The sequence below is a fragment of the Glycine soja genome, chromosome 1 (genome assembly GCF_004193775.1).
Source record: "Glycine soja cultivar W05 chromosome 1, ASM419377v2, whole genome shotgun sequence".
Classification (NCBI taxonomy): Eukaryota; Viridiplantae; Streptophyta; class Magnoliopsida; order Fabales; family Fabaceae; genus Glycine; species Glycine soja.
Window position 1 is genome coordinate 4,336,206 of NC_041002.1, and position 9,959 is coordinate 4,346,164.

Sequence of the window (9,959 nt, forward strand, 5' to 3'; positions counted from 1 at the left end):
AGAGTGAAAAGGTTTCTGATTTTTCATTCAGGAAATAAAGCCAGATTTTGTGGGAGAAATCATCTATGAAACTCAAAATATACCTCTTGTTGCTGCTTGATATTGGATTGATAGGTCCACATATGTCTGCATGCACAAGTTGAAGTTTGTTTGATGCTCTCCATAGGCTTTTCCTAGGCATAGGCTTTCGATGCTGCTTCCCAACCAAACAGTGCGTACAGATCTCTCTTGGAACTTTGACATTAGGCAATCCATTCACCATTTGTTTGGAGGAAAGTGTCTTCAAGCGACTATAGCTTAAGTGACCAAATCGGTTGTGCCAAAGCTGTGACCCTTCCTCTAGTTCCATCTAAAAACATGTTGAATTCAAGGGTGCCTTGGTAGTTGTTAGTACAAACATCTTATTTCCCTTCATTTCTATTTCCAGAATCTGTCCTCTTTCAGGATGAGAGACTTTACACTCCCGTTCTGAATTAGTATAGACAAGTCTTTCTCTTGGAGTTGTCTTATGCTTAGTAAATTGTTCTTCAGTTTTGGAACGTAGTACACATGTGAGATTACATGTGTGACTCCATTAACATTCAATCGGACACTTCATTTCCCCTTTACAACTATTCGAGTGTCATTGCCAAGTTTTACTGCATGTCTAAAGTTCTCATCTAATTCTGAGAACCAGTCTTTGTTACCACTCATGTGGTTGCTACACCTGGAGTCGAGAAACCATTCCTCTGTCGTTCCTTGCTTAAAATCAAGATAAGCCATTAGCAAGAGTTTATCCTCCTAATTTACCTTGTCTTCCACCTCAGCATAATTTAATTTTTTCCCAGATAGGACATTCATATTGAAAATGTCCAAGTTTGTGACACTTGAAGCATTCAATTTCAGCTTCGTTGATTGATTGTCTCCCTCTTCCTCTGCCACGGAAAGAACCTCTTCCTCCCCTATCTTCATGTGTAATATGCAATGCCTATTCATCCTTTTCATGACACACCATCCTTTGCTCATGAACTAAAAGACTACTCTATAGTTCATCGATCGATCGTCATAGTGTCCAAATTATTGGATGCTTCAATCAAGCACACAACATAATTAAATTTCGGAATCATGGACCGCAAGATTTTTGCAGCAATAATGTTCTCTCGCATTCTTTCTTCACACGCCTTCATACTTTTAGCAATTTTCAAGGTGCGGGCAAAGTATGAATTCACTGTTTCATCTTCCTTCATTTGCAACATTTCAAATTCTTGACGCAAAGCTTGCAATTGTGCTCTTTTCACCCTTGTAGGCCCTTGAAATTTTTGTTTCATAGAGTCCCAAATGTCTTTGGATGTATCATCATTAAGAATAGTATCTAAAATTTCACGATCGATGGCTTGATATAGATAGTTCTTTATCTTCATGTCATTCAGTTGTTGTTCTTCCATGGCCTTAAGTTCAGCTTCTGATGCAGTTGTTTTATTTGTAACAATGGAGATCCCATGCTCTACCAAATGCCAATACTCCTTAGAGCGAAGAAAATTCTCCATGAGTTTCGCCCAATGATCATAATGTCCATCAAATGTAAGGATTGCAGGTTGCACATTTTTGTTGTTGTTCGATTCTGCCATGTTTCTTCTTCTTTTCTATAAAGGGGGTTGTTGGTCTCTTTCACTCATAGGTGCGCTCACAAACTCACTCACAACTGTTTCTCTCACACTCAATAAAATTCTCGCACCAATTGTGAACACAAAGATAAGGTTTTTTTTGTTTTTGTGAAATCTCATGTTATTTATTCAAATTGCAAACTTTTGGCTTTATAGCCTTACGATCAAAAACAAAAAAACACATGGCACCACATCCCTAAATAATAGGTCAACAATTGACCATATTAATCAAAATAGAAAAATTCATTTAACCAAAAATCAGAAACTAACATTTTATTGCTAACATTGGAAGAAGCCCACTGATAGCAAAGAATCCATATAAGACTTATCCTTACTACCAATTCCTTCTGCTTGGAATTCCAAGATGTTTGCATCACAACCACTAGACCCCTTCTCCAGCATCTTTCACTTAGGTTCTTAGTGGATTGACCCATGGTCGTATCATTTTGGCCCGTATCTCTAATCGAAACCCTAGGGGAGCTCTTAACTACTGTTTTTTGAAGAAAAAAAGCAAAAATATGTTTCAGCATGTTCCTGTAGAGTATTAATACAATATTATTATACCAGTGATGACTAAAGTCATTTTTTTTATTATTTCATTGTTACTAAATTAACTCAAATCAAATAATTTTTTTATTAATATGCATGAGGTTACAAGTTTCAATCTTCCTCGAAAAAAAGGTTCTAATTTGAATCCAATCATGGTAAAAAAAATAATTATTAAATCAAATGAAAATTTTAAAATTAAAAGTTTTATGTGTGCATCAAAATGTTCTGTATCCCTTATTTGAAGTCTATTTTTTGCATCCGAACTTATATAATTAATCTATCACTCGGAAGTAGATCCAGTAAAGGATGAAGAGCAGTATTAGGTGTGCATACCTGAATCTTATATATTTGAAGTTGTAATTAATTTGCTGAGGTGTTTTTTATTTCAATAATCAAGAAAGAATTTCATGTATTTACATCTTCAAGAATACTAAATAGGAAAGCCTACAAAATGATTATTTGTTAATTTTCCTACCATTTTTCTTTTATTTAATTTTGAACATTTTAACTCTGAAACAAAATTAATTTTGGATTTCGTGTTCATAACTCTTCCAATAATTGTTTTAGTATATCTTTTTAAATTAACCAATAACATAACTCAGGAGAAAATTTAAAATATTTTAAAATAGTAAAAATAAAATAATACTTTTATAACTATTAATAATTGGTACAATAGATATCTGTGCTATGCTAACGTAAGATCAAATGATATAATTGGTCCGCCCCACTTGAATTATTGTGTCGCGACCACTGTTGTACGTGTCACCGTTCAACTTGTTGAGTTGATTGTTATCTGATGCATCCCAAAATTTTATCTCACCTTCTTTCTTTCATATACATAAAACGCCTCATTTCCTGTTAAGTAACACAGTGCATTTTGATCTGATATAGTGAATAGAAATGACTAAAAACGAGTTGAGGCTTTTGGGTGCTTGGTTCAGTCCATATGCCCTGAGGGTGCAGATTGCCCTTAACCTCAAGGGTCTAGATTATGAGGTTGTTGAAGAGACCTTGAATCCCAAAAGTGATCTGCTTCTTAAGTCCAACCCTGTGCACAAGAAAATCCCAGTTCTACTCCATGGAGATAAAGTCATATGTGAATCTGCAATCATAGTTGAGTACATAGATGAGGTTTGGTCCAACAATGCTCTCTCCATCCTTCCACAAAATGCTTATGACCGAGCTAATGCCCGATTTTGGGTTTCTTACATCGATGACAAGGTATTTGTATTTCTGGGTCTTTACTCCCAGTTGGTTTTGCTTATTCTTACTAGAAAAAAAGTTTTCCCTAATTTAAAATAATTTTACATTATCATTCAATTACCGACTATCATATAACTTTTATAATAATTATCTTAAATTTTACATCCATAATTATGTATGATTAGATGACAATCTCTGCCAGCATGATCATTAAATGTTATTCTTATTCAGTTATTCCTACTAACTAATGTTAGCAATAATTTATTGTGGTAACAGAGGAACGTAAAAAAAAAGTCAGTATAAATTTTTGCATCCTAATAAAAATATTTATTTTTTATTTTTTAACCAGCCTTAAGGGCACCGGATATCATTTGCCTAATTTATATTAATTGAACTTAAGTTATTGAGTAACACTTAATTGTTTGTTTCGTTAAGTTACATGTGGTTTTCTCATAAGTTTTTTTGATTTGTTTTAGTAATTAAGTTGCATATATGAAAAGCTTAATTGTCATCATAAGTTATAAGCTTTCATGTGATTTTAATTTATTGAATAAGTACTGATCTTTTTGGTGTATTTTTTTTGTACTGGGAGTAGTGGTATACGTCCATAAGGAATACTATTTTGGCTGAAGCGGCTGATCAAGATGATGAGGCAAAGAAGCCACACTTTGTGGGAATGGAAGAAGCTCTTGAGAGGATGGAAGAAGTGTTCAACAAGTGCAGTGAAGGAAGGGCTTATTTTGGAGGAGATACAATTGGAATTATTGACATTGCTTTTGGGAGCCTTTGGGGTTGGGTGAGAGTGATAGAGGAGATGAATGGAAGAAAAGTGTTTGATGAAGCAAAAAACCCTGCTTTGGCTAAATGGGCTGATAAGTTTTCTGCTGATCCTGCTGTGAAGGGTGTTCTTCCAGAGACTCAAAAGCTTATTGAGTTTGCCAAAATTCGTAAGCAAAAATGGGCTGCTGCAGCTGCAAAGTAAATGAAATTAATTGCTAGATTACTTGGGCTTGAAATTGTGAAGTTTTACTTTTCATTTTTTTTCCCTTGTAGACTATGTTTGTTCTAACTTTATGTTGGCTTAAAAGTTACTTTAAAAGGTCTAGGTTGTCTCTGCTAGCAACTGAGTCTCTCTCTCTTGTTTGTAGTTCATGTCTCCTGTTTTTTTATTTAGCAAAAAGGAGTGCTAAGATGCAGCACAACCAAATTTATTATAAAGGCAAGAAAATAAAAATAAAAAACTTGGTGGCATAAACCTCAACCAGGACAAGTTACTTGAACCTAAAGAAATGCAATACATACCTATTGCGAAGAAAGTCCTCCCATATAAAGCTAGGGAGGGTTTTCCACCAAGTAAATTTCTGTACATGAATGTCAAAATAGGCCAATTTAATTTTCTTCTCTAAAAATGTGAGTATCTAAAATTAATCTTTCTAATTTAATTCTATATAGTTTAACCATCTATTTCTAAATCACTACGAAACCAGATTAGTCCATCCTTTTTCGATGGCTAATTCAGTAGCAAGCATAGCACCAGTGAGTTCAGCATTGAAGACAGGAGAAATCCCTAGATAAGTACAGAAGCAGCCAAGGAACACAACACTTTTGTCTCAAAAAATACTCACAAGAAGCCAATCCGTGTTGCACTTAATCTAGTTATGTTGAGGAGGAAGCCAATCTACTTGAATTATAGAAGGAGTCTTTCCTGAATGAATGTCCAAGTTGAATGCTTTTAAAATTTGTAATCTTAAATGGATGATTGCATTGAGCTAGAACGGAGGTTCACCACCAGATTCAAAATTGTTTTTGGCCTAGTCTAAACTGATAGCTACATTGTCAAATTTGGCCTTATTTCTGCAGTACCATACAATGGAGACAATGTAAGTAACAGCAGCCATGAAAAATTGCTTAGTTTGCACTCCCCCCCTGATTGTTACATGCTGCACAAAGATCAGTCATGTTTGAAGCAGAAAAAGAGCATTGAGTGGTACCAGCAAGCCAAAGCCACATGTTTGGCAAAAAAACAGTAAGAAGATGTCATGAGAACTCAGCGTCTGCATAACACAAGGTACATTATGTCTTGCAATTTTAAAACACAGTAAAAAGATGTGATGAGGACTCAGTTATTTGTTTAAAACTATCATTTTATGTCTTGCAATTTTTATTATTATTTTCTCTTAATAAAACCTTAAAAACAAATTTATTATGCCAACTCAAATAAAATGCATATAGTTTAAAAAAAATTATAACGTATATTGTCAAGACTTTTATTCAAATTAGTGGTGATTTATTCTGGTTTTTGAATCATGAGGGCCAGAAAAAAGAAAATGTTGATTTTTTGGAGGAAATTATAAAAAACAGAGAAGAGAAGAGAGAAGAAGAAATAAAATTATTCTATTCTAATTCAAATTGTTCTCAGCAGCAATATAATAAATAACAAAAGATAAACTAATTACATAACAAGATATTAGCAAAACAGAATATTAAAACTAACTTGCTCCTTAAAGATAGCAACCACTTATTGACTAAGCTAATCCATTAAAACTGTCTTACTCCTAAAATATAGAAAATCAACTTATTTACTAAATCCTATTTTAAAAACTAAAAAAAATAAAATATTATGCACTTACAAAAGTATATCTTCAACACTCCTCTTTACTTTTGGAACTGCAAACTCCAATTCTTTGAGTTCAAGTTTATTGATAGGTAGTGATTTTGTAAACATGTCAGCCAGTTGATCTTTAGACTTGCAGTAAATCAAGTTCACTTCTCCACTTTGTTGCATCTTTATCAAATAGTAGACTTTGATGTTGAAATGTTTAGTCTTCCCATGACACACGGAATTGTTTGCAATAGCAATGGCTACTTGATTGTCAACAAAAATTCCAATTTTATTCTTTTGAGAAAATAGAATGTTTGGCCTTGTTGTAGTGAGATACATTAGACATCCAATCAAGCTCCTATAATATTCTTCATCAATGTTATCAACACCTTCTTCCTTGTTAAACTTCTCTTTTTGATTCATTGGTGTGCTAACAGATTTGTATTCCTCCATTTGAAACTTCTTCAAATTTTCTTTTGCATATTTCCTTTTTTTCATGTTTAGCATTCTTTCAAGATGACAATGACCAAGTCTCTTGTGCTTGAATTCCGTGGGTGTGACTTGAGTGAAATAGGTTGTATGTTCCTCCTTTGCTGGATCAAATGAAAAGCTTTTACCTTTCATTTTAATCCTTAGAACTTCCCGACCAAAAATGTTATCCCATATCAATTATATATTTACGTTACCCAAAAAAAATATCAATTATATTTACACTTTTTTTTCTTTTGGGTTAAATATACTTTTGATCCCTGAAATATATGTTTTTTACGTTTGGTCCTTAATAAATTTTTCTTTCAAATTCAGTTCCTAATATTTCAAAAATTTTGCCTTAGATCTTTATCGTTGGTCCGTAATCGTTAATGTCTATGTGGTTGTTAATCGACCACACAAATAGTCCGTAATCGTTAATGTCTATGTGGTCGTTAATCGGCCACACAAATATGTTACGTGTGATGTCACATGTGATCTTTCTAACTAGGACTACACGTGGATTTTAAGAAGAAGAAAAAAAGGTACAAAACGACGTCGTGAAAGTGTGCATCAGCTAAACACAATTACTCCTTTTGAACCCCTCTCCAAATACGCACCGTTTTGTCCTCCGAATCACTACACACCAAATCTGAAACCACCACCAACCCCTTCACATCTCTGTCATATTTTCTCTTCTTTCCATTGCCACGAGAGGAGGCAGAGGTGGTTCTAGTTTTGGTAGCTTGTTCTTGTTTCAGATCTTCTTCTCTGTCATATTTTCTCTTCTTTTCGTTGCCACCCCTTTCAGTCCTCTTCACCACCAACCCCTCCACATCGAACAACGACTCTGTAAGTTCCTCTATTTTTTTTGCAATTTTCGATGTCCTTTTCGATTCCCTTTTGAGGAAATCCGAGTGGAGTTCCGAGGAAGTTAGATGTTTTGGGCTTGTATTTGCAACCGGAGAAGAAAGGATGTTCTGGGTGTGGGTTGTTGTTCGATGGTGGCGGTGGTGCGTGGAGAGGTTACAGAAAAGAGGAAGAAGGAGCTAGCAGAATAACGTCGTTTTTAATTAAAAAAATTATTTTTTTCACTTGTAATCCCAGTCAAAGAAAAATCACAATTGACACCACAGGTGGTATGCCCGCGTGGCCGATTAACAATGATGTAGGCAGTTAACGATTACAGACTAACGATAAAAATCTAAGGCAAAATTTTTGAAATATTAGAGATCCAATCCGAAAAAAAAATTTATCAGCACCAAACACAAAAAATGTATTTATCAGGAACTAAAAGTATATTTAAATTTAAGCCTTTCTTTTTATCTCAAAGGTTCAAAAAGCATGGCCATCGTGGATCATTATTATTCTATGGATTTTTAATATTGAGGTACAGAAAGAAAAACAAAAGATCACGCCAATTCTGGCTATGTTCATTAAACCGCAGTACAATCCCCACTTGAATTATTGTCCCAAACACAGTTGTGCACTGCTCAACTATTTGAGTTGATTGTTAGTGGCTACGTATTCCACAATGTTATAACGCCTGATCAGTTCTTGGTGAGTAACCAAACAAAACAAATTTTGATCTCTTATAGTGAATAGTAATGGCTAAAAACGACTTAAGGCTTTTGGGTGCTTGGTTCAGTCCATTTACCCTGAGGGTGCAGATTGCCCTTAATCTAAAAGGGGTTAGATTGTGAGGTTGTTGAAGAGATCTTGAATCTCAAAAGTGACCTGCTTCTTAAGTCCAACCCAGTGCACAAGAAAATCCCAGTTATCTTCCATGGAAATAAAGTCATGTGAATCTGCAATCATAGTTGAGTACATAGATGAGGTTTGGTTCAATGCTTCCTCCCTCCTTCCACCAAATGCTTATGACCGAGCTAATGCCCGATTTTGGGTTGCTTGCCTCGATGACAAGGTATTTATATTTCTGTGTCTTTACTCCTTCTGGCTTTGCTTATTCTTAATGTTAAAATAAGTCTCTTATTTATAAAGTTTTACCGTGATCTCTTAAAGCATGTGTTTTTATTAGACCAAGTTGGTCATTCTGTCATTTTATTACTACGACACTTGGTCAAAATTTTTATGACACGTGATATATAAAGAAAGATGTCATGTTTGATGTTTGATGGACATTTGTGATGTTAACCAAAACTAAACCTAATAATAATAATAATAATATTACGATGAATTTGGTCTAACACGGATATTTTAAGAGATTAAAATAAAGCTGTTTAAATTTAAAAACTAAATTGAAAAAAAGAAAGATGAAGAATAAAAGTTTAATTTTAGCCTGAAAATTAATTGAACTTAAGATATTATGTAATCAGTTAAATTAAGGGTTTTGTTGTTACCAGTGACCCTTTCATAAGTTTTTTTTTAATTAATTTATTTTAGAAAGTTGCAGGAAAAGCTTATCATCATAAGGTAGAAACATTCATGTGATTTTCATTGAATAAGTACTAATATTTATGGGGTTTTTTTATTTTTGTACTGGAAGTAGTGGTTTAAGTCCATATTTAATATTCTATTGGCTGAAGATGAGGAGGCAAAGAAGCTACACTTTGTGGAAATGGAAGAAGTACTTGAGAGGATGGAAGAAGTGTTCAACAAGTGCAATGAAGGAAAGGCCTATTTTGGAGGGGATACAATTTAAATTATTGACATTGCTTTTGGGAGCTTTTTGAGTTGGACGAGATGAATGGAAGAAAAGTGCTTGATGAAGTGAAGAACCCTGCTTTGGCTAAATGGGCTGAAACGTTTGTTGATCCAGTTGTAAAGGGCCTTCTACCACAGACAGACAAACTTATTGAGTTTGCCAAGGCTCTTATCAAAAATATGCTGCAAAGTAAATGGAATTATATTAGTTGCAAGATGACATGGAATTTCGAAGTTGTTTAAGTTTTTTTTTTTTCCACTGGTAGCCTATGTTTGTTTGTTCTAATTAACTTTATTTTGGCTTAAAGTTTACTTAGGGAGAGTTTGGTATGAGGAAAGATTTTGGTTTCCAGATATCATAAAATTTTCATGTTTAATATGTATTTTTTAAAAAAAAAATTGGGAAAAATTGTTTTCTGAAAATATTTTTTAATCAGTTTTCTACAAAAAATTTCCTATGGGAAAAGTGAGAATCTTTTCTGAGTTTAATTTTTCTTTTGCTACCATAAAAACATCATATTATTTTTTATTAAATTATATAAATATGATAAATAATTTAATTGGTAAAAAATATATATAATTCTTTAGTTTCTAGAAAATTTATCTAAAAAATTTCAATGATCAATCAAACAATTTTTATTCATCCACGGAAAATATAATTCTCAATATTTCTGATTCTCAGAAATGAAAAAACATTTCTCCTATCAAACATGCCATGAATTAAAAACAAATGCTAGAATTTATGCTACAACAATATTAACCATCAAAATTATGATTCCTCTCCGCTCACATCTAGGCATTTTTTAATAGCTTTTTTTAACTTGTTTCTC

The 9,959-nt window shown here is 33.5% G+C and overlaps 2 protein-coding genes and 1 pseudogene across 2 annotated transcripts; 2 read left to right on the forward strand and 1 right to left on the reverse strand.

The window, feature by feature from the left end:
• Window positions 1–1,028: 1,028 nt before the first annotated feature.
• On the reverse strand, window positions 1,029–1,607 carry LOC114406550. Its single transcript, XM_028369286.1, has one exon. The coding sequence runs from the start codon at window positions 1,605–1,607 to the stop codon at window positions 1,029–1,031; it is 579 nt and encodes a 192-aa protein (XP_028225087.1).
• Window positions 1,608–2,909: 1,302 nt separating this feature from the next.
• On the forward strand, window positions 2,910–4,542 carry LOC114410638 (glutathione S-transferase U18-like). Its single transcript, XM_028374596.1, has 2 exons — window positions 2,910–3,413; window positions 3,991–4,542. Exons 1-2 carry the CDS (start codon window positions 3,093–3,095, stop codon window positions 4,375–4,377), a joined length of 708 nt encoding a protein of 235 aa, XP_028230397.1. The 5' UTR covers window positions 2,910–3,092; the 3' UTR covers window positions 4,378–4,542.
• A 2,316-nt stretch (window positions 4,543–6,858) lies between these two features.
• LOC114401417 lies at window positions 6,859–9,379 on the forward strand (annotated as a pseudogene).
• The last annotated feature ends 580 nt before the right edge of the window (window positions 9,380–9,959 follow it).